The sequence below is a fragment of the Musca autumnalis genome, unplaced genomic scaffold, assembly GCF_047663935.1.
Source record: "Musca autumnalis isolate F117 unplaced genomic scaffold, ASM4766393v1 scaffold_1, whole genome shotgun sequence".
Lineage (NCBI taxonomy): Eukaryota > Metazoa > Arthropoda > Insecta > Diptera > Muscidae > Musca > Musca autumnalis.
In genome coordinates, this window is record NW_027411644.1 from 208,160,745 (window position 1) to 208,185,246 (window position 24,502).

A 24,502-nucleotide genomic window follows, 5' to 3' on the forward strand; every position below is an offset into this window, starting at 1 on the left:
TCAATTAGTGCAAATTGCAATTTTGAAATGGGGAGACAATTTTAATAAAATTTTCAAAGTAATTTTATCAAAATTTAAACTTAAGGGAAAGGGTCTTAAGAAGCAGTTTTTAATTTGGAAAGGGTTTTAAGAAGCAGTTTTTACTTTGGAAAGGGTCTTAAGAAGCAGTTTCTACTTTGGAAAGGGTTTTAAGAAGCAGTTTTTACTTTGGAAAGAGTCTTAAGAAGCAGTTTCTACTTTGGAAAGGGTTTTAAGAAGCAGTTTTTACTTTGGAAAGAGTCTTAAGAAGCTCTTTCTGCTTTGGAAAGAGCCTTAAGAAGCTATCTTTGCTTTGGAATGGGTCTTAAGAAGCAGCCTTTCCTTTGGAAATTGTCTTAAAAAGCAGCCTTTCCTTTGGAAACTGTCCTAAGAAGCTTCCTTTCCTTTGGAAATTATCTTAAGAAGCAGCCTTTCATTTGGAAATTGGCTTAAGAAGCACCCTTTCCGTTAGAAACTGTGTTAAGAAGCGTCCTTTCCTTTGGAAATTGTCTTAAGAAGCAGCCTTTCCTTTGGAAATTGTTTTAAGAAGCACCATTTCCTTTGGGAATTGTCTTAAGAAGCACCCTTTCCTTTGGAAACTGTCTGAAGAAGCAGCCTTTCCTTTGGAAACTGTCTGAAGAAGCAGTCTTTCCTTTGGAAATTGTATTAAGAAGCAGCCTTTCCTTTGGAAATTGTCTTAAGAAGCACCCTTTCCTTTAGAAAATGTCATAAGAAGCATCCTTTTCTTTGGAAATTGTCTTAAGAAGCATCGTTTCCTTTGGAAATTGGCTTAAGAAGCACCCTTTCCGTTAGAAACTGTCTTAAGAAGCATCCTTTCCTTTCGAAATTGTCTTAAGAAGCAGCCTTTCCTTTGGAAACTGTTCTAAGAAGCGTCCTTTCCTTTGGAAACTGTCTGAAGAAGCAGTCTTTCCTTTGGAAATTGTCTTAAGAAGCACCCTTTCCTTTGGAAATTGTCTTAAGAAGCACCCTTTCCTTTAGAAAATGTCATAAGAAGCATCCTTTTCTTTGGAAATTGTCTTAAGAAGCATCTTTTCCTTTGGAAATTGTCTTAAGAAGCACCCTTTCCCTTGAAAATTGTCTTAAGAAGCAGCCTTTTCTTGTCTTAAGAAGCACCCTTTCCTTTTGAAATTGCCCTAAGAAGCACCCTTTCTTTCGGAAATTGTCTTAAGAAGCAGCCTTTCCTTGGGAAATTGTCTTAAAAAGCATCCTTTCCTTTGGAAATTGTCTTAAAAAGCACCCTTTCCTTTGAAATTGTCGTAAGAAGCAGCCTTTCGTTTGGAAATTGTGTTTAGAAGCACCCTTTCCTTTCGAAATTGTCTTAAGATGCGCCCGTTCCTTTGGAAATTGCCTTAAGAAACAGCCTTTCCTTTCGAAATTGTCTTAAGATGCGCCCGTTCCTTTGGAAATTGCCTTAAGAAGCAGCCTTTCCTTTGGAAATTGCCTTAAGAAGCAGCCTTTCCTTTGGAAATTGCTTTAAGAAGCAGCCTTTCCTTTGGAAATTGCCTTAAGAAGCAGCCTTTCCTTTGGAAATTGTCTTAAGAAGCAGCCTTTCCTTTGGAAATTGCCTTAAGAAGCACCCTTTTCTTCGGAAATTCTTTTAAGAGGCACCCTTTCCTTTAGAAAATGTCATAAGAAGCATCCTTTTCTTTGGAAATTGTCTTAAGAAGCATCGTTTCCTTTGGAAATTGGCTTAAGAAGCACCCTTTCCGTTAGAAACTGTCTTAAGAAGCATCCTTTCCTTTCGAAATTGTCTTAAGAAGCAGCCTTTCCTTTGGAAACTGTTCTAAGAAGCGTCCTTTCCTTTGGAAATTGTTTTAAGAAGCACCATTTCCTTTGGGAATTGTCTTAAGACGTAGCCTTTCCTTTGGAAACTGTCTGAAGAAGCAGTCTTTCCTTTGGAAATTGTCTTAAGAAGCATCTTTTCCTTTGGAAATTGTCTTAAGAAGCACCCTTTCCCTTGAAAATTGTCTTAAGAAGCAGCCTTTTCTTGTCTTAAGAAGCACCCTTTCCTTTTGAAATTGCCCTAAGAAGCACCCTTTCTTTCGGAAATTGTCTTAAGAAGCAGCCTTTCCTTGGGAAATTGTCTTAAAAAGCATCCTTTCCTTTGGAAATTGTCTTAAAAAGCACCCTTTCCTTTGGAAATTGTCGTAAGAAGCAGCCTTTTGTTTGGAAATTGTGTTTAGAAGCACCCTTTCCTTTCGAAATTGTCTTAAGATGCGCCCGTTCCTTTGGAAATTGCCTTAAGAAACAGCCTTTCCTTTCGAAATTGTCTTAAGATGCGCCCGTTCCTTTGGAAATTGCCTTAAGAAGCAGCCTTTCCTTTGGAAATTGCCTTAAGAAGCAGCCTTTCCTTTGGAAATTGCTTTAAGAAGCAGCCTTTCCTTTGGAAATTGCCTTAAGAAGCAGCCTTTCCTTTGGAAATTGTCTTAAGAAGCAGCCTTTCCTTTGGAAATTGCCTTAAGAAGCACCCTTTTCTTCGGAAATTCTTTTAAGAGGCACCCTTTCCTTTAGAAACTGTCTTAAGAAGCAGCCTTTCTTTTGGAAATTGCCATAAGAAGCACCCTTTCCTTTGGTAATCGTCTTAAGAAGCACACTTTCCTTTGGAAACTATCTTAAGAAGCACCCTTTACTTTGGAAATTGTCTTAAGAAGCACCCTTTCTTCGGAAATTCTTTTAAGAAGCACTCTTTCCTTTGGATATTGTCTTAAGAAGCTGCCTTTCCTTTGGAAATTGTGTTAAGAAGCACCCTTTCCTTTTAAAATTGTCTTAAGATGCGCCCGTTCCTTTGGAAATTGTCTTAAGATGCGCCCGTTCCTTTCGAAATTGTCTTAAGAAGCAGCCCTTCCATTGGAAATTGTGTTAAGAAGCACCCTTCCCTTTCGAAATTGTCTTAAGAAGCATCCTTTCCTTTGGAAATTGTCTTAAGAAGCACCAATTCCTTTGGAAATAGTCTGAAGAAGCAGCCTTTCCTTTGGAAATTGTTTCAAGAAGCAGCATTTCATTTGGAAATTGTCATAAGAAGCAGCATTTCCTTTGAAAATTGTCTTAAGAAGCAGCCTTTCCTTTTGTAATTTTCATAAGAATCGGCCTTTCCTTTGGAAATTGTGATAAGAAGCACCCTTTCCTTTTGAAATTGTCTTAAGATGCGCCCGTTCCTTTGGAAATTGTCTTAAGAAGCAGCCCTTCCATTGGAAATTGTTTTAAGAAGCAGCCTTTCCTTTGGAAATTGTTTTAAGAAGCACCATTTCCTTTGGGAATTGTCTTAAGGAAACTGTCTGAAGAAGCAGCCTTTCCTTTGGAAACTGTCTGAAGAAGCAGTCTTTCCTTTGGAAATTGTATTAAGAAGCAGCCTTTCCTTTGGAAATTGTCTTAAGAAGCACCCTTTCCTTTAGAAAATGTCATAAGAAGCATCCTTTTCTTTGGAAATTGTCTTAAGAAGCATCGTTTCCTTTGGAAATTTGCTTAAGAAGCACCCTTTCCGTTAGAAACTGTCTTAAGAAGCATCCTTTCCTTTCGAAATTGTCTTAAGAAGCAGCCTTTCCATTGGAAACTGTTCTAAGAAGCGTCCTTTCCTTTGGAAATTGTTTTAAGAAGCACCATTTCCTTTGGGAATTGTCTTAAGAAGCAGCCTTTCCTTTGGAAACTGTCTGAAGAAGCAGTCTTTCCTTTGGAAATTGTATTAAGAAGCAGCCTTTCCTTTGGAAATTGTCTTAAGAAGCACCCTTTCCTTTAGAAAATGTCATAAGAAGCATCCTTTTCATTGGAAATTGTCTTAAGAAGCATCGTTTCCTTTGGAAATTGTCTTAAGAAGCACCCTTTCCCTTGAAAATTGTCTTAAGAAGCAGCCTTTCCTTGGGAAATTGTCTTAAGAAGCAGCCTTTCCTTGGGAAATTGTCTTAAAAAGCATCCTTTCCTTTGGAAATTGTCTTTAAAAGCACCCTTTCCTTTGGAAATTGTCGTAAGAAGCAGCCTTTCGTTTGGAAATTGTGTTTAGAAGCACCCTTTCCTTTCGAAATTGTCTTAAGATGCGCCCGTTCCTTTGGAAATTGCCTTAAGAAACAGCCTTTCCTTTCGAAATTGTCTTAAGATGCGCCCGTTCCTTTGGAAATTGCCTTAAGAAGCAGCCTTTCCTTTGGAAATTGCCTTAAGAAGCAGCCTTTCCTTTGGAAATTGCTTTAAGAAGCAGCCTTTCCTTTGGAAATTGCCTTAAGAAGCAGCCTTTCCTTTGGAAATTGTCTTAAGAAGCAGCCTTTCCTTTGGAAATTGCCTTAAGAAGCACCCTTTTCTTCGGAAATTCTTTTAAGAGGCACCCTTTCCTTTAGAAACTGTCTTAAGAAGCAGCCTTTCTTTTGGAAATTGTCATAAGAAGCACCCTTTCCTTTGGTAATCGTCTTAAGAAGCACACTTTCCTTTGGAAACTATCTTAAAAAGCACCCTTTCCTTTGGAAATTGTCTTAAGAAGCACCCTTTACTTTGGAAATCGTCTTAAGAAGCACACTTTCCTTAGGAAACTATCTTAAAAAGCACCCTTTCCTTTGGAAATTGTCTTAAGAAGCACCCTTTCCTTTGGAAATTGTGATAAGAAGCACCCTTTCCTTTTGAAATTGTCTTAAGATGCGCCCGTTCCTTTGGAAATTGTCTTAAGAAGCAGCCCTTCCATTGGAAATTGTGATAAGAAGCACCCATTCCTTTTGAAATTGTCTTAAGATGCGCCCGTTCCTTTGGAAATTGTCTTAAGAAGCAGCCCTTCCATTGGAAATTGTTTTAAGAAGCAGCCCTTCCATTGGAAATTGTGTTAAGAAGCACCCTTCCCTTTCGAAATTGTCTTTAGAAGCACCCTTTCCTTTGGAAATAGTCTGAAGAAGCAGCCTTTCCTTTGGAAATTGTTTCAAGAAGCAGCATTTCATTTGGAAATTGTCATAAGAAGCAGCATTTCCTTTGAAAATTGTCTTAAAAAGCAGCCTTTCCTTTTGTAATTTTCATAAGAATCGGCCTTTCCTTTGGAAATTGTCTTAAGAAGCACTCATTCCTTTGGAAATTGTCTTAAGTAGCAGCCTTTCCTTGAATTTGTCTTAAGAAACAGCCTTTCCTTTGAAAATTGTCATAAGAAGCACCCTTCCCTTTGGAAATAGTCATAAGAATCATCCTTCCCTTTGGTAATCGTCTTAAGAAGCACCCTTCCCTTTGGTAATCGTCTTAAGAAGCACCCTTTCCTTTGGAAATTGTCTTAAGAAGCTCTCTTTGCTTTGAAAAGAGTCTTAAGAAGATCTTTTTCCTTTGGAAAGGATCTTAAAAAGCTCCATTTGCCTTGGAATGGTCTTAAGAAGCTCTCGTTGCTTTGAAAATGTCTCAAGAAGCTCTCTTTTCTTTAGAAAGGGTCTTAAGAAGCTCTCTTTGCTAGGGAAAGGGTCTTAAGAAGTTCTCTTTGCCTTGGAAAGAGTCTTAAGAAGCTCTCTTTGCATTGGAAATGGTCGAAATGGTCTTAAGTAGAGCTCTTTGCTTTGGAAAGGGTTTTAGGAACCTGTCTTTCCTTTCGAAATGGCCTTAAGAAGCTCTCATTGCTTTGGAAAGGGTTTTAAGAGCCTCTCTTTGCTTTCGAATGGGTCTTAAGATGCTCTATTTGCCTTGGAAAGGGTCTTAAGAAGATCTCTTTGCCTTTGAAATGGTTTTTAAAAGCTTTCTTTGCTTTCGAAATGGTCTTAAGTAGAGCTCTTTGCTTTGGTAAGGGTTTTAGGAACCTGTCTTTCCTTTCGAAATGGTCTTAAGAATCTCTCTTTGCCTTGGAAAGGGTTCTAAGAGCCTCTCTTTGCTTTCTAAAGGGTCTTAAGATGCTCTCTTTGCCTTGGAAAGGGTCTTAAGAAGATCTCTTTATAATAAGCTCGGAGCTGTCGTCAGTTGAAGCTGCTCAGTTGAAGAGATACTGGATAATTTGGGAATAGTTCAATTTAGCGGTTCACCTACAAGAGCGTACGAACTAGTTTACTTTATATATGCAGCTCATTCTAGTTCACTTCGTCAGTAAAAAAACATGGGTAAATTTGTAGGTGTTTCTGGGGTCGGTATCACAAAGATTGGACCTAATTATGTCCCGATATGATAACTGTGCTCCCATTCGAACTATCACCCAATTGGTAAACTTGTTATTTTTTTTTTTTGCTTCTTGAAAAAAATTTTGCCCAAAATTTGTTTAGCGCCAATATCATCGTCATCAACCTACCTCCACATCTTCGTCTTCGTGTGGTGGTATATTGAGATCATCATTGTAGCCACCATCCAACAAATGTCAAAAACCAATCATCAGTTTAAAGTTGAACGGAAAGACAGTTTTTTGTTTTGATGTTCACCAAATCTCAACCTGGGTTTCTGAGGAAAATTTAAGGAACCTGATTTTTTTGGGTAGAAAAAAATGAAAAAATGAGCAAAAAATTGCTGCTTTTGTAGGTAACATGAAACCAGAATTTAAAGCTAATAAGCCAATCTTTTTTGAAGGGAGCAGTGGGTTTAAGTGTTTGATAAGTACAAAAAAATATTTCAAATAAAGAAAGGAAGGAAAGGATGCTTCTATAGCCCCTTCTGAAAGAAAGGGTGCTTCTTCCGCGTCTATAGACCCCTTCTGAAGAAAAGGATGCCTCTATAGCCCCTTCTGAAAGAAAGGGTGCGTCTTCTGCGTCTATAGACCCTTCCTCTAAGAAAGGGCGCTTCTAAAGAACCCTTCTGAAGGAAAGGATTCTTCTATAGACCCCTTCTGAAGGAAAGGATGCTTCTATAGCCCCTTCTGAAAGAAAGGGTGCTTCTATAGACCCTTTCTAAAAGAAAGGGTGCTTTTATAGACCCTTCCTGAAAGAAAGTGTGCTTCTATAGACCCTTTTCGAATTGAAGGGTGCTTCATTAGTCCCTTTCTGAATGAAAGACTGCTTCTATAGACCCTTTCTGAATGAAAGACTGCTTCTATAGACCCTTTCTGAAAGAAGGAGTGCTCCTATAGACCCCTTCTGAAAGAAAGGATGCTTTTTCGGAAAGAAAGGTTGCTTCTATAGACCACAGCCGACCAAGAAGAGGGCACACAAAATTCTCAATATTTGCAACTTTTGACAGTGAGTTAGTAAGGTTGTATGCACGCATGCTGCAAAACAAAAACAAATCAAAACATTGGTGTGCTCTTTCGTTGCGTTCGGGTCGTGTGTGTGTGAATTGCCGAAAAACTTCGTAACTTTAACAATATCAAAGCACGACATTGCTATAGACCCTTTCTGAAACAAAGGGTGCTTTTATAGACCCTTTCTGGAACAAAGGGTGCTTCTATAGACCCTTTTTGAAAGAAAGAATGCTTCTATAGACCCTTTCTGAAACAAAGAGTGCTTCTATAGACCCTTTCTAAAACAAAGGGTGCTTCTATAGACCCTTTCTGAAACAAAGGTGCCTCTATAGACCCTTTCTGAAACAAAGGTGCTTCTATAGACCCTTTCTGAAACAAAGGTGCTTCTATAGACCCTGTCTGAAGTAATGGTGGTACTTTCTCTCAGAAAGGGTGCTTCTGTAGACCCTTTCTCTCAAAAAGGGTTCTTCTGTAGAGCCTCTCTGAAAGAAAGGCTGCTTCTATAGACCCTTTCTGAATGAAATTGTGCTTCTATAGACCCTTTCTGAAAAAATGAGTGTTTCTATAGACCCTTTCTGAAAGATGGATGCTTCTATAGTCCCTTTTCTGAATGAAAGGATGCTTCGTAAGACCCTTTCTGAAAGGAATTGTGCTTCTGTAGGCCCTTTCTGAATGAAATGGTGTTTCTATAGACCCTTTCTGAAAGAAAGAGTGCTTCTATAGACTCTTCCTGAAATAAAGGTTGCTGCTATAGACACTTTCTGAAAGAAAGGGTGCTTTTGTAGGCAATTTCTGAAAGGAAAGGCCCTTTCTGAAGGAAAGGATGCTTATATAGACCCCTTCTGAAAGAAATTGGCTTCTATAGACCATTAGTGAAAGAAAGTGGGTTCTTATAGACACTTTCAGAAAGAAAGGCTGCTTCTATGGACTCATTTTGAAATCTTCTTTTATAGGGTGCGCCATCTAAGTTTAAGAAGATATCCCTTAGCTTGTTCTATGGCTGCTTTCAAGGACCAAACCCACTGTCGATTCATGCCATTGCCATTAACCTCCTATACACACAACCATGCTCAGTAATATAAGCGTAACAACAACTTAACTTCCTTGTCGCGTTTCGTCTTAAATTTCTTTAGTTCTTCTTCATCGTTGTCGTATGTCTCGTCGTCCCTTGTGATTGCCCGATTAATGCTTACATAAGTATGGTTGTATTATTAACAAATGATAAGAGTGGCTAAGAGGCGAAGACAGGAAGACAGGCAACCGAGCAGGCAGTCAACAGCAAGTGGTGGTCGCAGTAGTAGAACCAGCACCAATTCCACTTTGTGTAGACAGCAAAACCAAATAAAAAAGCAACTACAGATCGTTCATCAATTCCTGGAATTGTAGCATGTACCATTGATGCATTTTAAAATCGAATGAAATAACAAAACAAAAACCTATAACCGATACGATGATGTACCCCCATTATGGCCAACAACAGCAACAACAATCAACGGCAGAGACAGGCAGTCCGTCCTACGACAAAAAAGACACGACACAAAGAGTCTGGCAAAGGTTTGCTTATTTTCCATGGCTCTTAAAAGCTTCGGCGCCATGTGCATTGTACGAAAAAAATGTTTAGAGTTTGTGAGTTCTCCGGCACAACCATCGTCATCATCATCGTCGACATTGCGGATGAAAGCTTCTTTTAGCATGACGATGGTGGAAGAGTCTCAAATTGTTTATGTTATTACTACCTCTAATATTGGGAATTGGTTTAGCTGCAAGGTAGGCAGGCAGATAGGTAGGTAGAAAAAATACATACCTACCGACAACATAACAGCGAGATCATTAGCAGCAACAACAACAGCAACAATCAAGAAATGAAGAACATTAAAGCACATTCCAATGTCTTGAAATTCAAGGAAAAAACATTTTACATATTCATTTAGAATTAATTGAATGGAATGGTTTGTGGTGGTCGGCTAAAAGAGGGAGAGAAGGAGGAAAGAATTAGCTTCTTTAACCCCTTTTTGCATTGCCGCCGCCATTAATGTAGCGCCGGCGTCTCATTTGATTTTTTTTTTTTTTTGCAGTCATGTTACAAAATAAAAGAATGTTTGGATATTTTTTACGCTTTGATGGCTTACGGATGTCAGAACTTCTAAAAAGGAAGAAATTAGTTTCGCTTGGTTTTCGTTAGAGAGACTAATATTAATTATTTATCAAACAGGCACACCTTATCAACGGCCAGTAGGTTTTCTTACATAAGTCCCAAAGGATTTTCAAAGAATATCAATAGTTTTTGTTCTTTACATTAGGTCTTCTGTCTACTCAGAAAAAAAAAACAAGAAAGTCACATACTTCTTACAAAAGGCCCAAGGGGTTATTATAAAAGACCCAAATGACTTCTTATAACAGGTCAGAGGTCTGATTTAATAGTACAAACAAGTACCCCTTTAATGGAGCCAAAGTTCTTCTTAAAAAATACCAAGGGGTCTTTAACATTCCTTCCACTACAAGCTAATCCGCCACCCAAACACCACAAATAAATTCCAGTTTGAAGCATGTCTGCCGAATTTCATTCATTTTTTTCCTCCTCATCTATTAAGCTAATCACATTCATTATTCATTCAGTAAAATATTTTCTTTGACGAATTTGTTGTCGTTTCGATGTCAATCAGCCAAAAGGGCCTAATGGCGGTTGCGACTGATAAACAAACATACATCATATACAAAACATAAACATTTTTTTTGTGGATATGTATATTTGTACTATTTAGTTTGTATATATGTAATTTGTGTGTGTATTCTTTTCTTTATACATTGAGAGGAGATCATACTCCACTAATATAATTTTGAATAAAATTTTTTTAGTTTGTTTATAATCAAGAAGAAGAAATAAATGACGAAAGCCATAGCTAAGAGGAAGACCTTCTGGTAATCTATAAGGAGCGCACAAGGTTTTCCTATAGAACACCACAAGGTCTTCATCTAATAGAAGAAAACAAAATGTTCTTAGAGAAGACCAGAAGGTCTTTCTCTAGAAGACTGCAAGGTCTTCGTATAGAACACCACAAAAACTTCTTATAGAAGACCACGAAATACCAGAAAATATTTTTTTTATAGAAGACCAGAAGGTCTTCCCCAGAAATTTTTAATAGACGACCAGAAGGTCTTCCATAAAGTATTCTTATAGAATACCACAAGGTCGGCTTAAAGAATGCCACAAGGTCCCCTTAAAGAAGACCAAAAGGTCTTCTTGTAGAACACCACTACGTCTTCTTATAGAAGATCATACGGTATTTTTATAGAGAACCTTCTTAGAGAAGACCAGAAGGTTTGCTTAGAGTATACCGGAAGGTCTTTTTATAGAAGACCAGAAGCTCTTCTTATAGAAGACCAGAAGGTCTTCTTATAGAAGACCAGAAGGTCCTCTTATAGAAGACCAGAAGGTCCTCTTATAGAAGACCAGAAGGTCTTCTTATAGAAGACCAGATGGTCTTCTTATAGAAGACCAGAACGTCTTCTTATAGGTCTTCTTATAGAAGACCAGAAAGTATTCTTATAGAAGACCAGAAGGTCTTCTTATAGAAGACCAGATGGTCTTCTTATAGAAGACCAGAAGGTCTTCTTATAGGTCTTCTTATAGAAGACCAGAAGGTCTTCTTATAGAAGACCAGAAGGTATTCTTATAGAAGACCAGAAGGTCTTCTTATAGAAGACCAGAAGGTCTTCTTATAGAAGACCAGAAGGTCTTCTTATAGAAGACCAGAAGGTCTTCTTATAGAAGACCAGAAGGTCTTCTTATAGAAGACCAGAAGGTCTTCTTATAGAAGACCAGAAGGTCTTCTTATAGAAGACCAGAAGGTCTTCTTATAGAAGACCAGAAGGTCTTCTTATAGAAGACCAGAATGCCTTCCTATAGAAGAGCAAAGGTCTAATTGTAGAAGACCAGAAAGTCTATTTATAGGAGAGCTGAAAATCTCCTTATAGAAGACCAGAAGGTATTCTAGGAGAAGACCATAGGGTCTAGAAATATTGTTTAAAAATCCACGCCTAAAGAGCTCAAGATGGCCTTAGAAATATTGTTTAAAAATCCACGCCTAAAGAGCTTAATATGGTTTTAGAAATATTGTTTAAAAATCCACTCCTAAAGAGCTCAAGATGGCCTTAGAAATATTGTTTAAAAATCCACACCTAAGGAGCTCAAGGTGGCCTTACAAATATTGTTTAAAAATCCACGCCTAAAGAGCTGAAGATGGCCTTAGAAACATTGTTTAAAAATCCACGCCTAAAGAGCTGAAGATGGCCTTAGAAATATTGTTTAAAAATCCACGCCAAAGAGCTGAAGATGGCCTTAGAAATATTGTTTAAAAATCCACGCCTAAAGAGCTGAAGATGGCCTTAGAAATATTGTTTAAAAATCCACGCCTAAAGAGCTGAAGATGGCCTTAGAAATATTGTTTAAAAATCCACGCCTAAAGAGCTGAAGATGGCCTTAGAAATATTGTTTGAAAATCCACGCCTAAAGAGCTGAAGATGGCCTTAGAAATATTGTTTAAAAATCCACGCCCAAAGAGCTCAAGATGGCCTTAGAAATATTGTTTAAAAATCCACGCCTAAAGAGCTGAATATGGCCTTAGAAATATTGTTTAAAAATCCACGCCTAAAGAGCTGAATATGGCCTTAGAAATATTGTTTAAAAATCCACGCCTAAAGAGCTGAATATGGCCTTAGAAATATTGTTTAAAAATCCACGACTAAAGAGCTGAAGATGGCCTTAGAAATATTGTTTAAAAATCCACGCCTAAAGATCTGAAGATGGCCTTAGAAATATTGTTTAAAAATCCACGCCTAAAGAGCTGAAGATAGCCTTAGCAATATTATTAAAAAATCCACACCTAAAGAGCTCAAGATGGCCTTAGAAATATTGTTTAAAAATCCACGCTTAAAGAGCTGAAGATGGCCTTAGAAATATTGTTTAAAAATCCACGCCCAAAGAGCTGAAGATGGCCTTATAAATATTGTTTAAAAATCCACGCCTAAAGAGCTGAAGATGGCCTTATAAATATTGTTTAAAAATCCACGCCTAAAGAGCTCAAGATGGCCTTAGAAATATTGTTTAAAAATCCACGCCTAAAGAGCTTAATATGGTTTTAGAAATATTGTTTAAAAATCCACTCCTAAAGAGCTCAAGATGGCCTTAGAAATATTGTTTAAAAATCCACACCTAAGGAGCTCAAGGTGGCCTTACAAATATTGTTTAAAAATCCACGCCTAAAGAGCTGAAGATGGCCTTAGAAACATTGTTTAAAAATCCACGCCTAAAGAGCTGAAGATGGCCTTAGAAATATTGTTTAAAAATCCACGCCAAAGAGCTGAAGATGGCCTTAGAAATATTGTTTAAAAATCCACGCCTAAAGAGCTGAAGATGGCCTTAGAAATATTGTTTAAAAATCCACGCCTAAAGAGCTGAAGATGGCCTTAGAAATATTGTTTAAAAATCCACGCCTAAAGAGCTGAAGATGGCCTTAGAAATATTGTTTAAAAATCCACGCCTAAAGAGCTGAAGATGGCCTTAGAAATATTGTTTGAAAATCCACGCCTAAAGAGCTGAAGATGGCCTTAGAAATATTGTTTAAAAATCCACGCCCAAAGAGCTCAAGATGGCCTTAGAAATATTGTTTAAAAATCCACGCCTAAAGACCTCAAGATGGCCTTAGAAATATTGTTTAAAAATCCACGCCTAAAGAGCTTAATATGGTTTTAGAAATATTGTTTAAAAATCCACTCCTAAAGAGCTCAAGATGGCCTTAGAAATATTGTTTAAAAATCCACACCTAAGGAGCTCAAGGTGGCCTTACAAATATTGTTTAAAAATCCACGCCTAAAGAGCTGAAGATGGCCTTAGAAACATTGTTTAAAAATCCACGCCTAAAGAGCTGAAGATGGCCTTAGAAATATTGTTTAAAAATCCACGCCAAAGAGCTGAAGATGGCCTTAGAAATATTGTTTAAAAATCCACGCCTAAAGAGCTGAAGATGGCCTTAGAAATATTGTTTAAAAATCCACGCCTAAAGAGCTGAAGATGGCCTTAGAAATATTGTTTAAAAATCCACGCCTAAAGAGCTGAAGATGGCCTTAGAAATATTGTTTAAAAATCCACGCCTAAAGAGCTGAAGATGGCCTTAGAAATATTGTTTGAAAATCCACGCCTAAAGAGCTGAAGATGGCCTTAGAAATATTGTTTAAAAATCCACGCCCAAAGAGCTCAAGATGGCCTTAGAAATATTGTTTAAAAATCCACGCCTAAAGAGCTGAATATGGCCTTAGAAATATTGTTTAAAAATCCACGCCTAAAGAGCTGAATATGGCCTTAGAAATATTGTTTAAAAATCCACGCCTAAAGAGCTGAATATGGCCTTAGAAATATTGTTTAAAAATCCACGACTAAAGAGCTGAAGATGGCCTTAGAAATATTGTTTAAAAATCCACGCCTAAAGATCTGAAGATGGCCTTAGAAATATTGTTTAAAAATCCACGCCTAAAGAGCTGAAGATAGCCTTAGCAATATTATTAAAAAATCCACACCTAAAGAGCTCAAGATGGCCTTAGAAATATTGTTTAAAAATCCACGCTTAAAGAGCTGAAGATGGCCTTAGAAATATTGTTTAAAAATCCACGCCCAAAGAGCTGAAGATGGCCTTATAAATATTGTTTAAAAATCCACGCCTAAAGAGCTGAAGATGGCCTTATAAATATTGTTTAAAAATCCACGCCTAAAGAGCTGAAGATGGCCTTAGAAATATTCTTTAAAAATCCACGCCTAAAGAGCTTAATATGGTTTTAGAAATATTGTTTAAAAATCCACTCCTAAAGAGCTCAAGATGGCCTTAGAAATATTGTTTAAAAATCCACACCTAAGGAGCTCAAGGTGGCCTTACAAATATTGTTTAAAAATCCACGCCTAAAGAGCTGAAGATGGCCTTAGAAACATTGTTTAAAAATCCACGCCTAAAGAGCTGAAGATGGCCTTAGAAATATTGTTTAAAAATCCACGCCAAAGAGCTGAAGATGGCCTTAGAAATATTGTTTAAAAATCCACGCCTAAAGAGCTGAAGATGGCCTTAGAAATATTGTTTAAAAATCCACGCCTAAAGAGCTGAAGATGGCCTTAGAAATATTGTTTAAAAATCCACGCCTAAAGAGCTGAAGATGGCCTTAGAAATATTGTTTAAAAATCCACGCCTAAAGAGCTGAAGATGGCCTTAGAAATATTGTTTGAAAATCCACGCCTAAAGAGCTGAAGATGGCCTTAGAAATATTGTTTAAAAATCCACGCCCAAAGAGCTCAAGATGGCCTTAGAAATATTGTTTAAAAATCCACGCCTAAAGACCTCAAGATGGCCTTAGAAATATTGTTTAAAAATCCACGCCTAAAGAGCTGAATATGGCCTTAGAAATATTGTTTAAAAATCCACGCCTAAAGAGCTGAATATGGCCTTAGAAATATTGTTTAAAAATCCACGACTAAAGAGCTGAAGATGGCCTTAGAAATATTGTTTAAAAATCCACGCCTAAAGATCTGAAGATGGCCTTAGAAATATTGTTTAAAAATCCACGCCTAAAGAGCTGAAGATAGCCTTAGCAATATTATTAAAAAATCCACACCTAAAGAGCTCAAGATGGCCTTAGAAATATTGTTTAAAAATCCACGCTTAAAGAGCTGAAGATGGCCTTAGAAATATTGTTTAAAAATCCACGCCCAAAGAGCTGAAGATGGCCTTATAAATATTGTTTAAAAATCCACGCCTAAAGAGCTGAAGATGGCCTTATAAATATTGTTTAAAAATCCACGCCTAAAGAGCTGAAGATGGCCTTAGAAATATTCTTTAAAAATCCACGCCTAAAGAGCTGAAGATGGCCTTAGAAATATTGTTTAAAAATCCACGCCTAAAGAGCTGAAGATGGCCTTAGAAATATTCTTTAAAAATCCACGCCTAAAGAGCTGAAGATGGCCTTAGAAATATTGTTTAAAAATCCACGCCTAAAGATCTGAAGATGGCCTTAGAAATATTGTTTAAAAATCCACGCCTAAAGAGCTGAAGATGGCCTTAGAAATATTGTTTAAAAATCCACGCTTAAAGAGCTGAAGATGGCCTTAGAAATATTGTTTAAAAATCCACGCCCAAAGAGCTGAAGATGGCCTTATAAATATTGTTTAAAAATCCACGCCTAAAGAGCTGAAGATGGCCTTATAAATATTGTTTAAAAATCCACGCCTAAAGAGCTGAAGATGGCCTTAGAAATATTCTTTAAAAATCCACGCCTAAAGAGCTGAAGATGACCTTAGAAATATTGTTTAAAAATCCACGCCTAAAGAGCTGAAGATGGCCTTAGAAATATTGTTTAAAAATCCACGCCTAAAGAGCTGAAGATGGCCTTAGAAATATTGTTTAAAAATCCACGCCTAAAGAGCTGAAGATGGCCTTAGAAATATTGTTTAAAAATCCACGCCTAAAGAGCTGAAGATGGCCTTAGAAATATTGTTTAAAAATCCACGCCTAAAGAGCTGAAGATGGCCTTAGAAATATTGTTTAAAAATCCACGCCTAAAGAGCTGAAGATGGCTTTAGAAATATTGTTTAAAAATCCACGCCTAACGAACTCAAGATGGCCTTAGAAATATTGTTTAAAAATCCACGCCTAAAGAGCTCAAGATGGCCTTAGAAATATTGTTTAAAAATCCACGCCTAAAGAGCTCAAGGTGGCCTTAGAAATATTGTTTAAAAATCCACGACAAAAGGGCTCAAAATGGCCTTAGAAATATTGTTTAAAAATCCACGTCTAAAGAGCTCAAGATGGCCTTAGAAATATTGGTGATTATTCCCAGTGAGTTTTTTGTGGCCATAGTTTTATGTTGAAATATGAACTGTAAGTAGTTTTTGCCCACTGTTGCTGTAGAACAAATCGACCAATGTTGCAAAACTTCATGATCCTAGCTTCAGGGGTTTTGCTTGAAAGTTAATGATTAGCTAGTCAGTGAGCCATCGCCTAAGAAATTAAATACACCTAGAATAGAATATTTAGTTCTGAATCATCCAATACAACATATTGCGTTAAACACATTTTCAAAATTTGTCTAATATAATAATTGTGTTAACAACATTTCCAATCTATTAACATTTCATAGGAAAGTTCCTATGGAATATTCCATGCCCGGTGTTCAAAACATGGTTGTCCAGGTAATAGTTAAAGAAACAATAACAAAAACAATAAGTATTTCGGTGACCATTATCAACTTTTTTTATAGAGGGAATGTTGTAGTTTATTTCTTCTTTGGAGCTACATACTTTGTTTCGAAATAGCAATAGTATTCTACTCTCCTATTTTGTATATTAGAGTCTTGTGTTTTTATATTATTTAAGTTTCGTTAAATATTTTTGAAGCTGTCACCTGGATTTTTGTTTTTGTGTTTTGCAATTTTGAAAAAAACTTTGGTTTTTTGCCTCATAACATAATGTCAGTCATTCTCAGTCGCCTGCCACACCTTAGATTTTTGTGTGTTTCGTTTGTTTATTTTGTTTGCCTCGAGAAGAATTTGTATTGTTTTTGTTGCTGCTGCTGTATATACAATTTGAGGGATTAAAATATTTTTGTATAGATTTTTGTTAATGACTTTTTGAGGTTTGTTTGAATGAACAAAAAAAAGACCGAAAAAGTAATAAGAAAAAAATAAATATAAAATATAAAAATATGCTCTGCATACCTTCATAGACAGCTTTGTGGAGAGATAGATACATATTTATGTGCAGATTAAAAGTTAATGTGCTTGGGAGACATTAATTGAAATAAATGTCTTTATGTCCAAAAGCTAAATTTATTCTTTCGATTTCGGATATATTCCCTAATGATTAATAATAAAGTTTCAGATATAACCCTCGAAATTAGGGAATGAAAAAACGGTATTTATGGTAGATTGTAATGTAATCAAAATTAATTTTTAGGACATCTAGGAGAATACTAGAACCTCACTACGGTCTTATAGTTACATCATACGATTGGAATGATAAATAAAACGATTTGTTGTTGACAAATCGTTGATGTGATTTTTTCAAAAATTTTAGTTCGTATATTTTTTGAACCAATTTGTAAGAATGTGATGTTTTTTTCTCGTTTAAACCCACGTGCAATTCCCAATTTACAATACACGTTTGTGGTGACAATTTTATGAATGAATTTTATATTGTTGTTGTACGTGTATTGCCTTATTATAAAATATTTGTATAAATAAATATGTGTAACATCAATAACAATAACCATAAAAACCAACAATCATAAAATACATACCGAAATACATACATATGTTAATAAGTATGTTTGTATTTGAAAACTTCAAAAGTTATGAATGAAATACTTTTGTGACATTTTAAGTTCACTATTACAGTATCAATTTGAAATTTACATTTTATTTCGACATTTTGATGTTGATCATCTATTATTAATGTCATATCAAGTTGCAATAGCATGTTTATGATGGTTTATGGGGAAATACAATAAAACAATATTTGTTGTTAACATTGGGGAACAAACCTTATATTCTCTAATTTTTATTCGAAAGCAACATTTAAATATCCATCCCATTTTATCAACTAAGTAATAGTGAATTTTACATAAAACTAATGTCAGTTTTTGGGTTATTTTTGTATTTACAGAAAGTGCCCCGCCTCCATATCGCAGCCAAAGGATGGACAGAAACGAAGGTAAGGAACTAAAATATCTGAAACTACAAGTTATAATTTTTAAACAATATTTCAAAGGCCATCTTCAGCCATTTAGGCGTGGATTTTTAAACAATATTTCTATGGCCATCTTCAGCTCTTTAGGCGTGGATTTTTAAACAATATTTCTATGGCCATCTTCAGCTCTTTAGGCGTGGATTTTTAAACAATATTTCTAAGGCCATCTTCAGCACTTTAGGCGTGGATTTTTAAACAATATTTCTATGGCCAACTTCAGCTCTTTAGGCGTGGATTTTTAAACAATATTTCTAAGGCCATCTTCAGCACTTTAGGCGTGGATTTTTAAACAATATTTCAAAGGTCATCTTCAGCTCTTTAGGCCTGGATTTTAAAATAATATTTCTAAGGCCATCTTCAGCTCTTTAGGTGTGGATTTTTATACCCTCAGCCTTTAGGCTAAGGAGGGTATATACACTTTGATACGATGAAAATGTGTCTCATCGAAATAATGGTTTTAGCCCCCAAGTATGTTTGGACGAAATGTGTTTCAGAAAATTTGGAGTCGATCTAGCCATGTCCGTCCGTCTGTCTGTCCGTCAGTCTGTCTGTCCGTCAGTCTGTCTGTCCTGCTGGCTGGAGCGCACGATAACTCTCGAACGGATGAACCGATTCGATTCAAATTTTGGCTTTAGTAATATTTTGCCCAAACTTAGTTTAAGTTCGAAGATGAGCTATATCGGTCCACTTCTTCCAGTACCTCCCCCACAAAAGTTCGAAAATGTTCGAAAAATTTTGTGAGCACGATAACTCTTGAAGGGAGTTACCGATTTGGTCCATACTTTATCTAGCGTAAACTTTCTACCAGAGTAATATGAGGTTCCAATATGGTCCCAATACGTCCACTCCTTCGGGTACCTCCCACACAAAATTTTGGAAAAGTTCAGTTTAGAGCCATCTCTCGAATCGCTTTGATTTTTGTTTTAGCAACTTGTATTTAGTGCCCTCCATACGACGGTACAAGTTTCATCAGGGGCAAGTCCATACTTCCTGAGAAAATAGCATGAAAGTTGCAAAAAACCCCTATGACACCCTGTGAGGTGGTTGGAGCGCAAGATAACTCTCGAACGGATCTGCCGATTCGGTCCAAAATATGGCCTTAGTAATATTTTGTTCAAACATAGTTTAAGTTTGAAGATAAGGAATATCGGTCCACTCCTTCAGGTACCTCCCCCACAAAAGTTAAAAAATGTTCGGAAAAATTGTTCGTACGGTAACTCTTGAAGGGAGTGGCCGAATTGGTCTTTACTTTACACATCCTAATATATCTACCAGATATAGATCAGGTTCAAATATGGACTATGCTTGTCCACTCCATCCGGTACCTCCCACACAAAATTTCGGATAAGTTCACTTTAAGACCTAATATCGACTAATTTTGATTTTTGTTGAAGCAACTAGCATTCGCTGCATCAATTACGATATTAAAAGTTTTTTTAGGGGCAAGTCCATACTTCATGAGCAAACAGCCCGAAGGGTGTAAAAACCCCCTATGACCCATATGTTGTGGCTGGAGATCCACTTCCGTAACGGTCAATGTCGATCCATTCCTTTTTGTATCTCCTCCGCAAAACTTTTGATCTTTAATCCTAATCAACATTTTTGTCGGTTCAAACGCCCAAATTTTTTAAAACCCCCTAAATACATACGTATTTTGGGAAAAAATTGTTTCAATATACACATGCTGAGGGTATACCTCTGTCGGCAAAGCCGACTGATACTTTTTTACTTGTTAAACAATATTTCAAAGGTCATCTTCAGCTCTTTAGGCGTGGATTTTTAAACAATATTTCTAAGGCCACCTTGAGCTCTTTAGGCGTGGATTTTTAAACAATATTTCTAAGGCCACCTTGAGCTCTTTATGCGTGGATTTTTAAACAATATTTCTAAGGCCATCTTCAGCTATTTGGGCGTGGATTTTTAAACAATATTTCTAAGGCCATCTTCAGCTCTTTAAGCATGGATTTTTAAGCAATATTTCTAAGGCCATCTTCAGCTCTTTAGGCGTGGATTTTTAAACAATATTTCTAAGGCCATCTTCAACTCTTTAGGCGTGGATTTTTAAACAATATTTCAAAGGTCAACTTGGGCTCTTTAGGCGTGGATTTTTAAACAATATTTCTAAGACCATTTTCAGCTCTTTGGGCATGGATTTTTAAACAATATTTCTAAGGCCATTTTCAGTTCTTTAGGCGTGGATTTTTAAACAATATTTCTAAGGCCATTTTCAGTTCTTTAGGCGTGGATTTTTAAACAATATTTCAAAGGGCAACTTGAGCTCTTTGGGCTCGATTTTTAAACAATATTTCTAAGGCCATCTTGAGCTCTTTGGGCTGGATTTTTAAACAATATTTCTAAGGCCATTTTCAGTTCTTTAGGCGTGGATTTTTAAACAATATTTCAAAGGTCGACTTGAGCTCTTTGGGCTGGATTTTTAAACAATATTTCTAAGGCCATCCGCAGGTCTTTAGGCGTGGATTTTTAAACAATATTTCTAAGGCCATCCGCAGGTCTTTAGGCGTGGATTTTTAAACAATATATCTAAGGCCATCCGCAGGTCTTTAGGCGTGGATTTTTAAACAATATTTCTAAGGCCATCCGCAGGTCTTTAGGCGTGGATTTTTAAACAATATTTCTAAGGCCATCCGCAGGTCTTTAGGCGTGGATTTTTAAACAATATTTCTAAGGCCATCCGCAGGTCTTTAGGCGTGGATTTTTAAACAAAATTTCTAAGGCCATCTTCAGCTCTTTAGGCGTGGATTTTTAACAATATTTTTAAAGGTCATCTTCAGCTCTTTAGGCGTGGATTTTTTAACAAAATTTCTAAGGCCATCTTCAGCTCTTTAGGCGTGGATTTTTAAACAATATTTCTATGGCCATCTTCACCTCTTTAGGCGTGGATTTTTAAACAATATCTCTAAGGCCATTTTCAGCTCTTTAGGCGTGGATTTTTAAACAATATTTCAAAGGTCAACTTGAGCTCTTTGGGCTGGATTTTTAAACAATATTTCTAAGGCCATCTTGAGCTCTTTGGGCTGGATTTTTAAACAATATTTCTAAGGCCATCTTGAGCTCTTTGGGCTGGATTTTTAAACAATATTTCTAAGGCCATCTTGAGCTCTTTGGGCTGGATTTTTAAACAATATTTCAAGGGCCATCTTCTGCTCTTTAGGCGTGGTTTTTTAAACAATATTTCTAAGGCCATCTTGAGCTCTTTGGGCTGGATTTTTAAACAATATTTCAAGGGCCATCTTCTGCTCTTTAGGCGTGGTTTTTTAAACAATATTTCTAAGGCCACCTTGAGCTCTTTAGGCGTGGATTTTTAAACAATATTTCTAAGGCCACCTTGAGCTCTTTAGGCGTGGATTTTTAAACAATATTTCTAAGGCCATCTTGAGCTCTTTGGGCTGGATTTTTAAACCATCTTGTGCTCTACGATTAAATTATTACCCTCTCCTTGAAACCCCAATAATTTAAAAAATATTTAACAAAAAGAATACTCAAGACGACAAGGTATTATGACTGCAATTATCACCTGGCTGGCTTGCGGACCACAAGGCATTCCTCTGTGCCTATGTGACGCGTACATTTTATTTTTAAAAGAAAGTCACAACGACCCATTCGTCTTCTACGCCAAAAAAATGAAATACAATGTGTTTTTCGTATAGATTTGCAAATATTATTTTATTTTTATTAATTTATTTATTTTTTATTCGTTCATTTCTTTAAGTAAAAGCGACAAGACAGAAAACACACAAACATTACGGCGCCGCAATAATTTGTGTGAATTTTTCCCTCTGGTCTTGTTGTAATTTTATTTTCATGAAAGGCTAACAAATAATAATGCGACCGACCGCCCGACAACTGAATGCTCTGCTACACCCACCGTCAGGTTGGCATTATGGGCCACCATGGCTATGGTTATCCCGTGCTGCCATTGACGCCGCTGTTGCTGTTATTTGTTGCCCTAATTCTTTGCATTTCAATTATTTTTTTTTTCTAAGGTTTTTGTTGTTGTTTGTTTTTTTTTTTTTTTGCAACACAACCCGCCACGTATGTTTTGATGGAGCAAATAAACATTTGGTTGGGTTTGTTGGCGCCGCTTTTATATTTTTCTTAATATTTTTATTTTCATTTCTTTTTTTTGTTTTTTTTTTTGTCTTTTGTGTAAATAAACCAAAATTGTTGTAAACGAAAATATTTTCCTTGTTGTAATGGTGATGGTTGGCCATCATCATTTTTGCACTATTGCATGTCCTTCACACAACATTCGTGGCAGCTTCAGACCACCTTCTCTGAAGTCATTCCCAAATATCCAATTGATGACCAACGTCACTGGTTCCGTTTTGGACTTTCTTGCTTGATTTGCACGCAAACTGCACATTTCCTCCAAACGCTTTATTGCCATGACTGTTCCCCACTTCCCCTCACTCCTCCCTATCTCTCTGTTGGTGGCAGCCAATGCTATGACGGCGATAATCACCTCAAAAAGCCATGAGAATAACGACGATATTTATTTTCTGTTGTTGTTGTTGTTGTTTTTCTTTCAAGTTAATTGCAGTTGGTTTGTATTTTCTTTGCAATCAGCCGTCAGCCTGTCGGTCTGCCACCCAGTGATAGTGACCAACAAATCAAGGCGAATCTGAATTGTTTATAAATTCTTAGTTTCTAAAGCACGCGTGCGGCACCCACAGTGCTTACCGTGTTCGCCAAGGAATTTCAAAGTGAAAATAAATAATGGAAAATTTAATAGAATGGATGGAATTCATACAGGGAAATTGTTTAAAGAAAAAAACAATTGTTGAATTATTTTTAAATGTTTTACCGAATACATACTTTGCTTCAGCTCTAAGAAAATCTACAACTCTTCATGTGTGGATTTTTTATAAATATTGTTAAGGCCTTCTCGAGCTCTTTAAGCGTGGATTTTTAAAGAATATTTCTTAGGGCATCTACAGCTCTTTAACGTGGATTTTTAAAGAAGATTTATAAGGTCATCTGCAGTTCTTTAAACGTGGAGTTTTAAGAAAGATTTCTATGGTCATATACAGCTCTTTAAACGCGGATTTTTAAAGAAGATTTCTACGGTAATCTACATCTCTTTAAGCGTGGATTTTTAAAGAAGATTTCTAAGGTAATCTACAGCTCTGTAAGCGTGGATTTTTATAGAAGATTTTTAAGGTCATCGACGGCTCTTTAAGGGGGATTTTTAAAGAAGATTTCTAAGGTCATCGACGGCTCTTTAACCGTGATTTTTTTAAGAAGATTTCTAAGGTCATCTAAGCGTGATCTTTTTAAGGAGATTTCTAAGGTCATATACGGCTCTTTAAGCGGGATTTTTTAAGAAGATTTCTAAGGTCATCTACGGCTCTTTAAGCGGGATTTTTTTAAGAAGATTTCTAAGGTCATCTACGGCACTTTAAGCGGGATTTTTTAAGAAGATTTCATCTACAGCTATTTAAGCGTGGATTTTTAAAGAAGATGACTAAGGTCATCTACAGCTATTTAAGCGTGGATTTTTAAAGAAGATTTTTAATGTTATTTTCAGCTCTTTAAGGGTGTATTTCTAAAGAAGATTTCTAATGGTATCTACAGCTCTTTAAGCGTGTATTTTTAAAGAAGATTTCTAAGGTACTCTACAGCTCTTTAAGGGTGTTTTTTCAAAGAAGATTTATCAGGTCATCTACAGCTCTTTAAGCGTGGACTTTTTAAAGAAGATTTCTAAGGTCATCTACAGCTCTTTAAGCGTGGATTTTTAAAGAAGATTTCTAAGGTACTCTACAGCTCTTTAAGGGTGTTTTTTCAAAGAAGGTCGTCTACAGCTCTTTAAGCGTGGATTTTTTAAAAGATTTCGAAGGTCATCTACAGCTCTTTAGGCGTGTATCTTTAAAGAAGATTTCTAAGGTCATGTTCTGCTCTTTAAGCGTGGATTTTTAAAGAATATTTCTAAGACCATTTAAAGCCCTTTAGGCGTGGATTTTTAAAGAATATTTCTAAGACCATTTAAAGCCCTTTAGGCGTGGATTTTTAAAGAATATTTCTAAGACCATTTAAAGCCCTTTAGGCGTGGATTTTTAAAGAATATTTCTAAGACCATTTAAAGCCCTTTAGGCGTGGATTTTTAAAGAATATTTCTAAGACCATTTAAAGCCCTTTAGGCGTGGATTTTTAAAGAATATTTCTAAGACCATTTAAAGCCCTTTAGGCGTGGATTTTTAAAGAATATTTCTAAGACCATTTAAAGCCCTTTAGGCGTGGATTTTTAAAGAATATTTCTAAGACCATTTAAAGCCCTTTAGGCGTGGATTTTTAAAGAATATTTCTAAGACCATTTAAAGCCCTTTAGGCGTGGATTTTTAAAGAATATTTCTAAGACCATTTAAAGCCCTTTAGGCGTGGATTTTTAAAGAATATTTCTAAGACCATTTAAAGCCCTTTAGGCGTGGATTTTTAAAGAATATTTCTAAGACCATTTAAAGCCCTTTAGGCGTGGATTTTTAAAGAATATTTCTAAGACCATTTAAAGCCCTTTAGGCGTGGATTTTTAAAGAATATTTCTAAGACCATTTAAAGCCCTTTAGGCGTGG

The 24,502-nt window shown here is 36.4% G+C and overlaps 1 protein-coding gene across 1 annotated transcript in view; it reads left to right on the forward strand.

Annotated features, from left to right (window-relative positions):
* Positions 1-24,502, forward strand: part of Dad (Daughters against dpp) — a 116,096-nt gene that overhangs the window by 45,845 nt on the left and 45,749 nt on the right. Inside the window, exon 3 of the mRNA XM_073959988.1 lies at positions 17,832-17,879. Within this exon, the coding sequence (XP_073816089.1) occupies positions 17,832-17,879 (48 nt within the window). The remainder of the gene's footprint in view (positions 1-17,831; positions 17,880-24,502) is intronic.